This window comes from Salmo salar, chromosome 15, assembly GCF_965601325.2.
Source record: "Salmo salar chromosome 15, fSalSal1, whole genome shotgun sequence".
NCBI classification, from domain to species: Eukaryota; Metazoa; Chordata; class Actinopteri; order Salmoniformes; family Salmonidae; genus Salmo; species Salmo salar.
Window position 1 is genome coordinate 111,001,805 of NC_138305.1, and position 17,088 is coordinate 111,018,892.

Consider the following 17,088-nt stretch of genomic DNA (forward strand, 5'->3'; position numbering starts at 1 on the left):
TCCCCTGATACACAGACATCTGGTTCAGTAGCATCAGATACCACCTGGAGCTTCTCCCCTGATACACAGACATCTGGTTCAGTAGCATCAGATACCACCTGGAGCTTCTCCCCTGACACACAGACATCTGGTTCAGTAGCATCAGATACCACCTGGAGCTTCTCCCCTGATACACAGACATCTGGTTCAGTAGCATCAGATACCACCTGGAGCTTCTCCCCTGACACACAGACATCTGGTTCAGTAGCATCAGATACCACCTGGAGCTTCTCCCCTGACACACAGACATCTGGTTCAGTAGCATCAGATACCACCTGGAGCTTCTCCCCTGATACACAGACATCTGGCTCAGTAGCATCAGATACCACCTGGAGCTTCTCCCCTGATACACAGACATCTGGATCAGTAGCATCAGATACCACCTGGAGCTTCTCCCCTGATACACAGACATCTGGTTCAGTAGCATCAGATACCACCTGGAGCTTCTCCCCTGATACACAGACATCTGGTTCAGTAGCATCAGATACCACCTGGAGCTTCTCCCCTGACACATAGACATCTGGTTCAGTAGCATCAGATACCACCTGGAGCTTCTCCCCTGATACACAGACATCTGGTTCAGTAGCATCAGATACCACCTGGAGCTTCTCCCCTGATACACAGACATCTGGTTCAGTAGCATCAGATACCACCTGGAGCTTCTCCCCTGATACACAGACATCTGGTTCAGTAGCATCTGTTGCCCTCTTTGTGAAGAACATGCAAACCGTTTTATTCACATTGAAATGCAAACACGAGTCACTGAGCCACTTTGTAACCTGGACCATTACAGTAGTGAGTTCTTGTGCAGCTTGTTGTTTGCTCTTTGCATGCAAATATATCACTGTATCATCTGCATACATCTGAACCTCAGACCCAGTACAGACAGAAGGCAGATCATTAATGTACAGGCTGAACAGGAGGGGCCCAAGTATTGACCCTTGGGGCAACAACACATCATAGCTAAGAGTGGGCGACAGCTAATTGCTCACTCTGACACACAGAGTTCTGCCTTCAAGGTATGATTCCATCCATCTAAAGGCATCTACTCACTCTATGTAGTAGAGCTCTACTCTCTCTACTAACTCTATGTAGTAGAGCTCTACTCTCTCTCTACTAACTCTATGTAGTAAAGCTCTACTCTCTCTACTAACTCTAGGTAGTAAAGCTCTACCCTCTCTCTACTAACTCTATGTAGTAAAGCTCTACTCTCTCTACTAACTCTATGTAGTAAAGCTCTACCCTCTCTCTACTAACTCTATGTAGTAAAGCTCTACTCAACTCTCTCTACTAACTCTATGAAGTAGAGCTCTACTCTCTCTACTAACTCTATGTAGTAAGGCTCTACTCTCTCTCTACTAACTCTATGTAGTAGAGCTCTACTCTCTCTCTCTACTCACTCTATGTAGTAAAGTTCTACTCTCTCTACTAACTCTATGTAGTAAAGCTCTACTCTCTCCCTCTACTTACTCTATGTAGTAAAGCTCTACTCTCTCTCCACTAACTCTATGTAGTAAAGCTATAAACTCTCTCTACTTACTCTATGTAGTAAAGCTCTACTCTCTCTACTAACTCTATGTAGTAAAGCTCTACTCTCTCTACTAACTCTATGTAGTAAAGCTCTACTCTCTCTACTAACTCTATGTAGTAAAGCTCTACTCTCTCTATGTAGTAAAGCTCTACTCTCTCTACTAACTCTATGTAGTAAAGCTCTACTCTCTCTCTACTCACTCTATGTAGTAAAGCTCTACTCTCTCTATGTAGTAAAGCTCTACTCTCTCTACTAACTCTATGTAGTAGAGCTCTACTCTCTCTCTACTAACTCTATGTTGTAAAGCTCTACTCTCTCTACTAACTCTATGTAGTAAAGCTCTACTCTCTCTACTCACTCTATGTAGTAAAGCTCTACTCTCTCTACTAACTATATGTAGTAGAGCTCTACTCTCTCTCTACTAACTCTATGTAGTAAAGCTCTACTCTCTCTACTAACTCTATGTAGTAAAGCTCTACTCTCTCTCTACTAACTCTATGTAGTAAAGCTCTACTCTCTCTACTAACTCTATGTAGTAAAGCTCTACTCTCTACTAACTCTATGTAGTAAAGCTCTACTCTCTCTCTACTAACTCTATGTAGTAAAGCTCTACTCTCTCTATACTAACTCTATGTAGTAAAGCTCAACTCTCTCTCTCTACTAACTCTATGTAGTAGAGCTCTACTCTCTCTCTACTAACTCTATGTAGTAGAGCTCTACTCTCTCTCTACTAACTCTATGTAGTAGAGCTCTACTCTCTCTCTACTAACTCTATGTAGTAAAGCTCTACTCTCTATACTAACTCTATGTAGTAAAGCACTACTCTCTCCCTCTACTAACTCTATGTAGTGATGCTCTACTCTCTCTAATAACTCTATGTAGTAAAGCTCTACTCTCTCTACTAACTCTATGTAGTAAAGCTCTACTCTCTACTTACTTTATGTAGAAAAGCTCTACTCTCTCTCCACTAACTCTATGTAGTAAAGCTCTACTCTCTCATCTTACTCTATGTAGTAAAGCTCTACTCTCTACTTACTCTATGTAGCAAAGCTCTACTCTCTCTACTAACTCTATGTAGTAAAGCTCTACTCTCTCTCTCTACTAACTCCATGAAGTAAAGCTCTACTCTCTCTACTAACTCTATGTAGTAAAGCTCTACTCTCTCCCTCTACTTACTCTATGTAGTAAAGCTCTACTCTCTCTCCACTAACTCTATGTAGTAAAGCTATAAACTCTCTCTACTTACTCTATGTAGTAAAGCTCTACTCTCTCTCTACTAACTCCATGTATTAAAGCTGCACTCTCTCTCTCTCTACTCATTCTCTCTCTACTAACTCTATGTAGTAGAGCTCTACTCTCTCTACTAACTCTATGTAGTAAAGCTCTACTCTCTCTCTCTACTAACTCTATGTAGTAAAGCTCTACTCTCTCTATACTAACTCTATGTAAGAAAGCACTACTCTCTCTACTAACTCTATGTAGTGCAGCTCTACTCTCTCTACTCACTCTATGTAGTAAAGCTCTACTCTCTACTAACTCTATGTAGTAAAGCTCTACTCTCTCTCTACTAACTCTATGTAGTAAAGCTCTACTCTCTCTCTCTACTAACTCTATGTAGTAAAGCTCTACTCTCTCTCTACTAACTCTATGTAGTAAAGCTGTACTCTCTCTCTCTCTACTAACTCTATGTAGTAGAGCTCTACTCTCTCTACTAACTCTATGTAGTAAAGCTCTACTCTCTCTACTAACTCTATGTAGTAAAGCTCTACTCTCTCTACTCACTCTATGTAGTAGAGCTCTACTCTCTCTACTAACTCTATGTAGTAAAGCTCTACTCTCTCTACTAACTCTATGTAGTAAAGCTCTACTCTCTCTCTCTACTAACTCTATGTAGTAAAGCTCTACTCTCTCTCTACTAACTCTATGTAGTAAAGCTCTACTCTCTCTCTCTCTACTAACTCTATGTAGTAAAGCTCTACTCTCTCTACTAACTCTATGTAGTAAAGCTCTACTCTCTCTACTCACTCTATGTAGTAGAGCTCTACTCTCTCTACTAACTCTATGTAGTAAGGCTCTACTCTCTCTCTACTAACTCTATGTAGTAAAGCTCTACTCTCTCTACTAACTCTATGTAGTAGAGCTCTACTCTCTCTACTAACTCTATGTAGTAGAGCTCTACTCTCTCAATGTAGTAAAGCTCTACTCTCTCAACTAACTCTATGTAGTAAAGCTCTACTCTCTCTCTACTCACTCTATGTAGTAATGCTCGACTCTCTCTACTCACTCTATGTAGTAAGGCTCTCCTGAGTCGCTGAATGCCAGCTCCCAATTCTCGGGCAGTGCCCCTCCACCTCGTGTGGCGATGCTACTCCCTCCATTCTCTTCTCCCACGCCGTCTCTTGAGTCCCAGGATTGGCTGAGAGCTAGCGCTGTGGGCGGGGCACTGCTGATGCCTACTGAACCTCCTGCCAAGACAACAGACACAGAGAATGTGAAGCAGTAACCAACCACATTTCTACTATAAATGCATAATTTCCCATGGACATAATATCATAAACAACAGTTTTACATAAACACACACACACACGCACACACACACACACACACACACACACACACACACACACACACACACACACACACACACACTTCAATAACTTGTGCATTAACTTCTACTATATATCCTGTTAGGGCTAGGGGGCAGTATTGACACGGCTGGATAAAAAACATACACCGATTTAATCTGGTTACCACTCCTACCCAGTAACTAGAATATGCATATACTTATTACATATGGATAGAAAACACCCTAAATTTTCTAAAACTGTTTGAATGGTGTCTGTGAGTATAACAGAACTCAAATGGCAGGTCAAAACCTGAGAGATTCCTTTACAGGAACTGGCCTGTCTGACCATTTGTTGAACTTCTTTTCCATCTCTATCATTTACTAAGGATCTCTGCTCTAACGTGACACTTCCCACGTCGTCCATAGGCGCTCAGAGCCCGGGAAAAAACAGAATGTCGTCATTCCAGCCCCAGGCTGAAACACATTATCGCCTTTCTCAAGTGGCCGATCAAGAGACACTAGCTTATGCGCGTGACCCCGACCGCCCCCGCCTTTGGGATTTTTTCCTCTGTTTGCCGAAAAGGAGATTCCCTGTCGGAATATTATCGCTTTTCTACGAGAAAAGTGTCGTAAAAATTGATTTTAAACAGCGGTTGACATGCTTCGAAGTACGGTAATGGAATATTTAGAATTTTATTGTCACGAATTGCGCCATGCGCGTGACACTTCTTTACTATTTCGGATAGTGTCTGGAACGCACGAACAAAACGCCGCTATTCGGATATAACGATGGATTATTTTGGACCAAACCAACATTTGTTATTGAAATAGCAGTCCTGGGTGTGCATTCTGACGAAGACAACAAAAGGTAATCAAACTTTTATAATAGTAAATATGATTATGGTGAGTGCTAAACTTGCCGGGTGTCTAAATAGCGAGCCCGTGAAGCCTGGGCTATGTACTTAGAATATTGCAAAATGTGCTTTCACCAAAAAGCTATTTTAAAATCGGACATATCGAGTGCATAGAGGAGGTCTGTATCTATAATTCTTAAAATAATTGTTATGCTTTTTGTGAACGTTTATCGTGAGTAATTTAGTAAAATGTTAGCGAATTCCCCGGAAGTTTGCGGGGGGTATGCTAGTTCTGAACGTCACATGCTAATGTAAAAAGCTGGTTTTTGATATAAATATGAACTTGATTGAACAAAACATGCATGTATTGTATAACATAATGTCCTAGGGTTGTCATCTGATGAAGATCATCAAAGGTGAGTGCTGCATTTAGCTGTCTTCTGGGTTTTGGTGACATTATATGCTGGCTTGAAAAATGGGTGTCTGATTATTTCTGGTTTGGTACTCTGCTGACATAATCTAATGTTTTGCTTTCGTTGTAAAGCCTTTTTGAAATCGGACAGTGTGGTTAGATTAACGAGAGTCTTGTCTTTAAATGGCTGTAAAATAGTCATATGTTTGAGAAATTGAAGTAATAGGATTTTTAACGTTTTGAAAATCGCGCCACTGGATTACACTGGCTGTTACGTAGGTGGGACGAATTCGTCCCGCCTAGCCTAGGTTAAGTCACACAATACACATTCATGAAGTAATTCACCCCACGCGATAATTCATCACTTTGGTTATTCCCAGTCAACCAATAATTGTTCCTCGATGACTCGTAGACTAATTTGCCTCCTGCGTTTAATGCACACCGGCACTTCAACAAGGAAGCAGCACGGTGCTTCAGACAAACATGATGTGATTATACTCTACCAACATTTCCATCGTTGTTCTAATAATATATTTCACATTACTAGAGCATGTACGTTTATATGGCCAACTTTATACACGGCAGAAACATTGTTAACAAGTTTACATTGTTTTAGTAACTGGCGTGCGCCAAACAAACACTCGGCTTTGACGCCTTATGGCAAACGGAATGCGCTACTCAATCCAACATTCTCTTTGGTTTCAGGATTCTCGACTTCTTTACCTTGAAGAGAAATACAATAAAGAGTCTTCAAACAATCATCTGTTTCAGTGTCGTTGTCTACAAGTCATGAACATGCGCTCCATGACAGAGATATACGCACACACACACACACACACACACACACACACACACACACACACACACACACACACACACACACACACACACACACACACACACACATACACACACACACACACACAACGGACACAAACACACACACACACACAAACACACACACACACACACACACACACACAAATACACACACACACACACACACACACACACACAAACACACACAGTATTAAAATAGTCCTTTAACTCAGGACACTGTAATCTCCAATCTAGGTCCAGATGTAAACAGATGTCCTTAGTCAGACTGAGTCCCCATTGGCTCCCTGTGTACTCAGTGCATTACCGCTGACTCAGATCATTGGCCCCCTGTGTACTCAGTGCATTACCGCTGACTCAGATCATTGGCCCCCTGTGTACTCAGTGCATTACCGCTGACTCAGATTATTGGCCCCCTGTGTACTCAGTGCATTACCGCTGACTCAGATCATTGGCCCCTGTGTACTCAGTGCATTACCGCTGACTCAGATCATTGCCTCTGGTCAAAGGTAGTGATCCTTAGGGAATAGGGGGCCATTTGGAACATGGCCTCAGTCGTTATCCTACGGGTGGATCCCTTCCCGCGTTATCCTACGGGTGGATCCCTTCCCGCGTAATTCTACGGGTGGATCCCTTCCCGCGTTATCCTACGGATGGATCCCTTCCAGCGTTATCCTACGGGTGGATCCCTTCCAGCGTTATCCTACGGATGGATCCCTTCCCGCGTTATCCTACGGGTGGATCCCTTCCCGCGTTATCCTACGGGTGGATCCCTTCCCGCGTCATCCTATGGGTGGATCCCTTCCCGCGTTATCCTGCGGATGGATCCCTTCCCGCGTCATCCTACGGGTGGATCCCATTCCCACGTTATCCTACGGGTGGATCCCATTCCCACTTCTCAGCTCTGCTCTGGGTCATCATACCCCATAATACAAGTAGGCACGCAACGCAAAGAGAAAACTATCTTGGAACATTACTACCTGAACTTGTCCATTAAGTAGGATATTTGTTCTCCGTTTCAAAACGTTTTGATTTCCTACTGCCCTACTGAACATGACCCAGGTGGTTGACTTATTATGGGATATTATCACTGTCTGGGCGGTGGTTGCTGTAGGTGTTGTTGTACCTCTCTTAGTTAGTCCCATCCCCTCCTGCTGTTTTCAACTCTCTAGAGACAGCAGGAGTGGTAGGGTTTTAGGCTGGGTTTCTGTACAGCACTTTGAGATATCAGCTGATGTAAGAAGGGCTTTATAAATACATTTGATTTGATTTTGATTTGATCTTACCCCACGCGGAAAAACACAGTTACGTTTTACAAAATGTCCTGTGCTGAATGAGGAAAAACAGACCCCATCCTGTCTTTGATTACAAACCAGTTGTACCACAAGGACCATAGTTAGTCCCCTCCTCCTCCTCCTCCCCTTATGTACCCCAATGGGGGGGGGGGGGGGGTGTCAAGGGTGTCAAATGTAGACACTTTTATGATGTGCTGATTCTAAGGAAGTGGGTAGAAGAGAGCAGTATTTAGCCTGATGCGTCTTCTGTTCTAAGGAGGGAACGGTTTGACCACTCTTCTAAACAATGTATCCAAATGAATGGATCACTACATGATTGGTAGGAACCCAATATTTAATTTATTTATTTTTCTGTGTAAAAAGTGGTGGCGGCAACTGGTTATTGTAACACTGTTAATCTGAGTGACAATAACCGATATTGTCCAGGCACTGTCCACAGCGGGTGTTAATCTGAATGACATATCAATAACCGATATTGTCCAGGCACTGTCCACAGCGGGTGTTAATCTGAATGACATATCAATAACCGATATTGTCCAGGCACTGTCCACAGCGGGTGTTAATCTGAATGACATCTCAATAACCGATATTGTCCACAGCGGGTGTTAATCCGTTACGACTGTGGGTTTATCCCTAATTAAGGTAACCTATAGTTAGAAACTTTACCGACGTAGTCTCTCCTCTTCTCCCGTTTTCACAAAGAAGAATTCTCCAAAATCCTGTTAAAGTGTTGTCAGATCTGCCTGTGTCTAGGCTACATAAACCTGTTCAATTGAGCTGTAGCGTTCCCCATGTCAATGAGTATACTGTGTTGCATTTATACCTTGGGTCTATTAAGACAGCCGTGCCTGCAACATGTTCACTCTATGCTAGTCTAGTAATAAAACAAAGCAGTAAATCCATTGTGGTCTTTAACGAGTGTTTGGATTCTTGAAGTCTGGGAGCTCGACGGCCATTCAGAATGAGAATATAGTTATATTGACTGTTGATTTAAGACTTTTTGTTGAAATAGGATTAATGGTATAAGGGTTAATGATTAACTACTGATACAGTTAATTCAAAAGGGGATATTCTCTATATGAAAAGCCCGTTAATAATGCCCCTCTTAGATCAATTTGGATTGGATAAACCAAATTAATTAGATACATTGGATCAATTAATTATTCCAGTAATTAATCAGTAAATGATCTTGAATATTCATAGGCAAAATTCACAACAGTTGTTGACTTATTAGGTGATATTATCACTGTCTGGTCAGTGGTTTCTGTACAACTGGAGTTAATAGATAGAGTAGCTATGGTCTAATGTACCTTAGTGTAGTAGCAGCTAATACATTTATATTTTAGTCATTTAGCAGACGCACTTATCCAGAGCGACTTACAGTAGTGAACACATACATTTCATACAAAAAAATGTATGAAATGTATGTGTTCACTACTGTAAGTCGCTCTGGATAAGTGCGTCTGCTAAATGACTAAAATATAAATGTATTAGCTGCTACTACACTAAGGTACATTAGACCATAGCTACTCTATCTATTAACTCCAGTTGTACTGGAATCGAAAGCAAAGGGATTTGTGGCTGACAGAGGGACAGGGACAGAGGGACATCCTATTTCCCCCCCGTGGGAATCGAACCCACAACCCTGGCGTTGCAAACGCCATGCTCTACCAACTGAGCCACACGGGACCTTATAACTACCTTATAAATAGATGTATATGTGCTTGTATGTAGTTATACCTGACAGTCCAGAATCTTCCTCACTGTTCTCCCCCTCCTCTACAGCCTTCTCCAGGTTGCTTAGCGACTTGCTGCGTGTCCTGAAGTTCCGGAGCAGGTTCCGGTGTTCCTGGTACGTGATTGGTGGGCTCTCTGGACCGATGTGGACTGGGCGGGGCGTCCCGTAGTAGTTACCTGGTATGAGAGAGAGAGAGGGAGAGGGAGAGGGAACAGTGTTTAATAACCATCAGTAAGGAGAAGTGGACGGGGGAAAAGATCCAGCCCATAACTGTATGAATTTGAGAGTTGCAAAAAAAAAAAAAAAAAATTGTGTAAATAAAACTTAAGATTTAACTTTGTGAATATTTACATTAGATACAAAATAATACATTAAAGCATACAGTACATCACAAGACCAATGTCTAAGGCATGAAGCATCTGGAGCAACACACACACATACACGCAAAACACACACACACACACACACACACATACACACACACTCGCAAAAACACATACACATACACATACACTACTTCAAATGGATAAGTAGATAAAGTGGAATAAATGCACATTTAAAAGCAATTTTAAATTTTTGGGGGAACTTGTGGAAATGAAGGTTCTATTTCAGTCACATTCATCCTACTGAGGATATTTCAGAGTGGTTGTCACCATTGTAAGTATGGATGGAGAGAATTAGAAAAGGCAGTGAGGAGATAGAGAGAGAGAGAGCGAGAGAGGGGGGAAGAGAGCAGGAAACAGGAATAGGGATTAGAGAGAAAAGCCTCTTTAATCCTGAATCACACACTCTCTCTCACACACACACACTCTCTCTCACATACGCTCAAACACACACGCACACTCTCACACACGCACACACTCTCTCTCACACACACACACTCTCTCTCACACACACACTCTCTCTCACATACGCTCAAACACACACGCACTCTCTCTCACACACACACACTCTCTCTCACATACGCTCAAACACACACGCACACTCTCTCACACACACACACTCTCTCACACGCACACACACTCTCTCACACGCACACACACTCACACGCACACACACTCTCTCACACACACGCACACTCTCTCACACGCACACTCTCTCTCACACACACACTCTCTCACACGCACACTCTCTCTCACACACACACTCTCTCACACGCACACACTCTCTCACACACACACTCTCTCTCACGCACACACCCATAAAAAATAGAAACAATGTTACGTTCCAACACTGACATCATTGAAGGTATAAAAAAAATCTAAATTGACTTTCTTTCTTTCTTTCTTTCTCTCTCTCTCTCTCTCTCTCTCTCTCTCTCTCTCTCTCTCTCTCTCTCTCTCTCTCTCTCTCTCTCTCTCTCTCTCTCTCCATGTCTCTCAGAGAGCCACCACCAAACACTTTCGCTGTGATAACATTTGTCTTCTATTTGAATTGCAGAAATAATTACACCAATATTTTATGGAGCCCGTAAAAAATAAAAAAAATCACAAGACAAGCGGTACTGAATACTGTTTTCAGTTTACTACCGAATACTGTTTTCAGTTTACTACCGAATACTGTACTCAGTTTACTACCGAATACTGTACTCAGTTTACTACCGAATACTGTACTCAGTTTACTACCGAATACTGTACTCAGTTTACTACCGAATACTGTACTCAGTTTACTACCGAATACTGTACTCAGTTTACTACCGAATACTGTACTCAGTTTACTACCGAATACTGTACTCAGTTTACTACCGAATACTGTACTCAGTTTACTACCGAATACTGTACTCAGTTTACTACCGAATACTGTACTCATTTTACTACTCACCCTTGAACTTGCCACTCTCCAGCAGGGCTCCAGACTCTTCCAGGGAAAAAAACTCTTCTATGGAGACAAAGTTGTAATCAACCCCTGATATTTCCCCGTCGCGAGGCTGTCTGGTCGTACCTGGAAGGGGGACAGGTAACATTAGGACAGGTAGGGCTAGAACCCTAACACACACAGAAGGACAGGACAAAGTAATAGTTATCTCTTCGTCCCGAGGGTGTCTGATCATACCAGCAGTTGCATACATACAGTGGCTTGCAAAAGTATTCACCCCCCCTTGGCATTTTTCCTATTTTGTTGTCTTACAACCTGGAATTAAAATATATTTTGGGGGGGGGTTGTATCATTTGATTTACACAACATGCCTACCACTTTGAAGATGCAAAATATTTTTGAAATTTAAACAAACAAAAATAAGACAAAAAAACTGAAAACTTGAGCGTGCATAACTATTCACTATTAGTCCCAGGGTCCTTAGCTTAGTGATGAGCTTTGTGGGCACTATGGTATTGAATGCTGAGCTGTACTCAATGAACAGCATTCTCACATAGGTGTTCCTTTTGTCCAGGTGGGAAAGGTCAGTGTGGAGTGTGATTGAGATTGCGTCATCTGTGGATCTGTTGGGGCGGTATGCGAATTGGAGTGGGTCCAGGGTTTCTGGGATGATGGTGTTGATGTGAGTCATGATCAGCCTTTCAAAGCACTTCATGGCTACAGACGTGAGTGCTATGGTGCGGTAGTCATTTAAGCAGGTTTCCTTCCCTTCCTTGGGCAAATGGACTATGGTGGTCTGCTTGAAACATTTAGGTATTACAGACTCGGTCAGGGAGAAGTTGAAAATGTCTAGGTTATCGTATCCGGGAGGCATTGGATAAATCCTGGAACATATTCAAGGATGTTTCCTGTAATCCATGGCTTCTGGTTTGGATATGTACGTACGGTCACTGTGGGGACGAGGTCGTCGATGCACTTATCGATGAAGCTGATGACCGAGGTGATATACTCCTCAATGCCATTGGATGCATCTCTGAACATATTCCAGTCTGTGCAGCAAAATCGTCCTGTAGCGTAGCATCCGCGTCATCTGACCACTTTCATTTTGAGCGAGTCACTGATATTTATTGCTTTAGTTTTTGAGCGAGTCACTTATATTTATTGCTTTCGTTTTTGCTTGTAAGCAGGAATCAGGTGGATAGAATGATGGTCAGATTTGCCAAATGGAGGGCGAGGGAGAGCTTTGTACGTGTCTCTGTGTGTGGAGTAAAGGTGGTCTAGAGTTCTTTTTCCTCTGGGTGCACATGTGACATGCTAGTAAAAATCTGGTAAAACAGATTTAAGTTTGCCTGCATTAACGTCCCCGGCCACTGGGAGCGCCGCTTCTGGGTGAGCATTTTATTGTTTGCTTATGGCCTTATAGAGTTGGTTTGAGAGCGGTCTTAGTGCCAGCATCGGTCTGTGGTGGTAAATAGATGGCTACCAATAATATAGATGAGAACTCTCTTGGTAGATAGTGTGGTCTACAGCTTATCATGTGGTACTCTACCTCAGGCGAGCAATACCTCAAGACTTCTTTAATATTAGACATCGCTCACCAGCTGTTATTGACAAAAAGACACACACCCCCACCCCTCGTCTTACCAGACGTAGCATATCTGTTCTGCCGCTGCACGGAAACCCCAGCCAGCTCTATATTATCCGTGTCGTTGTTCAGCAACGACTCGGTGATACATAAGATATTAGTTCTTAATGTCCCGTTGGTAGAATAATTTTAATCATAGGTCATCAATTTTACTTTCCAATGATTGCATGTTAGCAAGTAGAACGGAAGGCAGTGGGAGTTTACTCGCTCGCCTACGGATTCTCAGAAGGCAGCCCGATCTGCGTCCTCTCTCGCTCCGTCTTTTCTTCACGCAAATGACTGGGATCTGGGCCTGTTCCTGGGAGAGCAGTATATCTTTCTCGTCAGACTCGTTAAAGGAAACAGCTTCTTCCAGTTTGTGGTGAGTAATCGCTGTTCTGATGTCCAGAAGTTATTTTCAGGTCATAAGAGACAGTAGCAGCAACATTATGTACAAAATAAGCACAAAAATAAGTTACAAACAACCCCCAAAAAAATAACACAATTGGTTAAGAAAATGTAAAACGTCAGCCATCCTCTTCGACGCTACATGACAAAGCCTTTATCAGGTGTAAATTCTATCAATGACAAAGCTTTTATCAGGTGTAAAGTCTATCAATAACAAATCCTTTATCAGATGTAAAGTCTATCAATAACAAATCCTTTATCAGGTTTAAAATCTATCAATAACAAAGCCTTTATCAGGTGTAAAATCTATCAATAACAAATCCTTTATCAGGTTTAAAATCTATCAATAACAAAGCCTTTATCAGGTGTAAAATCTATCAATCACAAAGCCTTTATCAGGTGTAAAATCTATCAATAACAAAGACTTTATCAGGTTTAAAACCTATCAATAACAAAGCCTTTATCAGGTGTAAAATCTATCAATAACAAAGACTTTATCAGGTTTAAAACCTATCAATAACAAAGCCTTTATCAGGTGTAAAATCTATCAATAACAAATCCTTTATCAGGTTTAAAATCTATTAATAACAAAGCCTTTATCAGGTGTAAAATCTATCAATAACAAAGCCTTTATCAGGTGTAAAATCTATCAATAACAAAGACTTTATCAGGTTTAAAACCTATCAATAACAAAGCCTTTATCAGGTGTAAAATCTATCAATAACAAAGCCTTTATCAGGTGTAAAGTCTATCAATAACAAAGCCTTTATCAGGTGTAAAATCTATCAATAACAAATCCTTTATCCGGTGTAAAATCTATCAATAACAAATCCTTTATCAGGTGTAAAATCTATCAATAACAAATCCTTTATCCGGTGTAAAATCTATCAATAACAAAGCCTTTATCAGGTGTAAAATCTATCAATAACAAATCCTTTATCAGGTTTAAAATGTTTCAATAACGAAGCTCACAGTATACAACTGTGCCGTTGTATACTCTGTTATTTCACATGAACGGCAAATTGCATCCAAACTCTAAATTAGTCATGTAGAATAGTGGTTGACATGTAGGCATGAGGCTGGAGGAGAAATATTTTGTTGAGGGAACACACCTGCATCCCAAATGGAACACTATATACAGTAGTGCACAACACATAAGACCAGGACCCTGATCAAAAGCACTACTCTATGTAGGGAATAGGCTGCCATTTGGGATGCAGCCCAAACACAAACCAGCAGTCTGTCACAATGAATCAGCTCACTGGCCTGACGCCTGATGGCAGTTGCTATAGAAACAGGTCAGTCACCTGAACTATTCACGTATTTTTCTTTATTTCTTCTCCTGATGTGTTTTTGAATGAGAGCAGCACCTGGCTGCCTGGCAGCAAGATACCAGCAGCACCCGCCTGCCCAGCAGCAAGATACCAGCAGCACCCGCCTGCCCGGCAGCAAGATACCAGCAGCACCCGCCTGCCTGGCAGCAAGATACCAGCAGCACCCGCCTGCCTGGCAGCAAGATACCAGCAGCACCCGCCTGCCTGGCAGCAAGACATCAGCAGCACCCGCCTGCCTGGCAGCAAGATACCAGCAGCACCCGCCTGCCTGGCAGCAAGATACCAGCAGCACCCGCCTGCCTGGCAGCAAGACATCAGCAGCACCTGGCTGCCTGGCAGCAAGACATCAGCAGCACCCGCCTGCCTGGCAGCAAGACATCAGCAGCACCTGGCTGCCTGGCAGCAAGACATCAGCAGCACCTGGCTGCCTGGCAGCAAGACATCAGCAGCACCCGCCTGCCTGGCAGCAAGATACCAGCAGCACCCGCCTGCCTGGCAGCAAGACATCAGCAGCACCTGGCTGCCTGGCAGCAAGACATCAGCAGCACCCGCCTGCCTGGCAGCAAGACATCAGCAGCACCTGGCTGCCTGGCAGCAAGACATCAGCAGCACCTGGCTGCCTGGCAGCAAGACATCAGCAGCACCCGCCTGCCTGGCAGCAAGATACCAGCAGCACCCGCCTGCCTGGCAGCAAGACATCAGCAGCACCTGGCTGCCTGGCAGCAAGACATCAGCAGCACCCGCCTGCCTGGCAGCAAGATACCAGCAGCACCTGGCTGCCTGGCAGCAAGATACCAGCAGCACCAGCCTGCCTGGTAGGAAGACATCAGCAGCACCCGCCTGCCCAGCAGCAAGATACCAGCAGCACCCGCCTGCCTGGCAGCAAGACATCAGCAGCACCTGGCTGCCTGGCAGCAAGATACCAGCAGCACCAGCCTGCCTGGTAGGAAGACATCAGCAGCACCTGGCTGCCTGGCAGCAAGATACCAGCAGCACCTGGCTGCCTGGTAGGAAGACATCAGCAGCACCCGCCTGCCTGGCAGCGCTCTCTTTCAGATGATGACACCAGGGATTTTCTTTTGCTAGCAGGTATGTTTTCCTATGTAATCATGTGTGATTGAGTTGATCTGATTATACAAACGTAGGATCTTAATTTGAGGCAGTTTGCTACAGCAGAAACATTATCCTGCAGCAGCAAGACATTTAAATTATTATGTGGATTATAATTAATTGACATTTTTGTAGGTTTTGATACATTTTATGTAAGGGAAAAACAAGTCTGAAATTTCAAAGTGGAAATTACAAACTTAAGAAGCCATTTTAAACCTCAAATACACTACAAATGATCCTGCAACAGGGTGATCAAATTAAAATCCTACATCTGTAAGTGCATGAGTACGTGTGTGTGTGTGTCACTGCTTGATGTTTGTGTGGAGGGGGTGGAATGGGTGGAGGGGGTGGAATGGGTGGAGGGGGTGGAATGGGTGGAGGGGTGGAATGGGTGGAGGGGGTGGAGGGGTGGAATGGGTGGAGGGGGTGGAGGGGGTGGAATGGGTGGAGGGGTGGAATGGGTGGAGGGGGTGGAATGGGTGGAGGGGTGGAATGGGTGGAGGGGCTGGAGAGGGTGGAGGGGGTAGAGGGGGTGGAATGGGTGGAGGGGGTGGAGGGGGTGGAATGTGTGCAATGGGTGGAGGGGTGGAGGGGGTGGAATGGGTGGAGGGGGTGGAATGGGTGGAGGGGTGGAATGGGTGGAGGGGTGGAATGGGTGGAGGGGTGGAATGGGTGGAGGGGTGGAATGGGTGGAATGGGTGGAGGGGTGGAATGGGTGGAATGGGTGGAGGGGGTGAATGGGTGGAGGGGGTGGAATGGGTGGAGGGGGTGGAATAGGTGGAGGGGGTGGAGGGGTGGAATGGGTGGAGGGGTGGAATGGGTGGAATGGGTGGAGGGGGTGAATGGGTGGAGGGGGCGGAATGGGTGGAGGGGGCGGAATGGGTGGAGGGGGTGAATGGGTGGAATGGGTGGAGGGGGTGAATGAGTGGAATGGGTGGAATGGGTGGAGGGGTGGAATGGGTGGAGGGGGTGGAGGGGGTCGAGGGGGTGGAATGGGTGGAATGGGTGGAGGGGTGGAATAGGTGGAGGGGGTGGAGGTAGTGTGTGTGTGTAGGGTGGAAGGGTTGGAGGGTGTGTGTGTGTGTGTGTGTGTGTGTGTGTGTGTGTGTGTGTAGGGTGGAAGGGGTGGAGGGTGTGAGTGTAGGGTGGAAGGGGTGGAGGGTGTGAGTGGGGACAGCTTAGAGGTGCATGTGTAGTTATAGTTATAGCTATCACATTGCTACTCACAGGGGACGGCTCGGAGGTACAGGTACACAGAGAGGTGTGTGTGTGTGTAGTTCTACTCACAGGGGACGGCTCGGAGGTACAGGTACACAGAGAGGTGTGTGTGTGTGTAGTTCTACTCACAGGGGACGGCTTAGAGGTACAGGTACACAGAGAGATGTGTGTGTGTGTAGTTCTACTCACAGGGGACGGCTTAGAGGTACAGGTACACAGAGAGGTGTGTGTGTGTGTGTGTGTGTAGTTATACTCACAGGGGACATCTCGGAGGTACAGGTACACAGAGAGATGTGTGTGTGTGTGT

General features: G+C 44.2%; 1 protein-coding gene across 4 annotated transcripts in view; it reads right to left on the reverse strand.

Annotated features, from left to right (window-relative positions):
* Positions 1-17,088, reverse strand: part of magixa (MAGI family member, X-linked a) — a 138,729-nt gene that overhangs the window by 86,121 nt on the left and 35,520 nt on the right. For all 4 annotated transcript variants that reach the window (XM_082962275.1, XM_082962274.1, XM_082962273.1 and 1 more), the window contains exons 4-6: positions 11,094-11,213; positions 9,275-9,448; positions 3,855-4,035 (exon numbers count right to left, since the gene is read on the reverse strand). In XM_082962275.1, the coding sequence (XP_082818401.1) occupies positions 3,855-4,035; positions 9,275-9,448; positions 11,094-11,213 (475 nt within the window). The remainder of the gene's footprint in view (positions 1-3,854; positions 4,036-9,274; positions 9,449-11,093; positions 11,214-17,088) is intronic.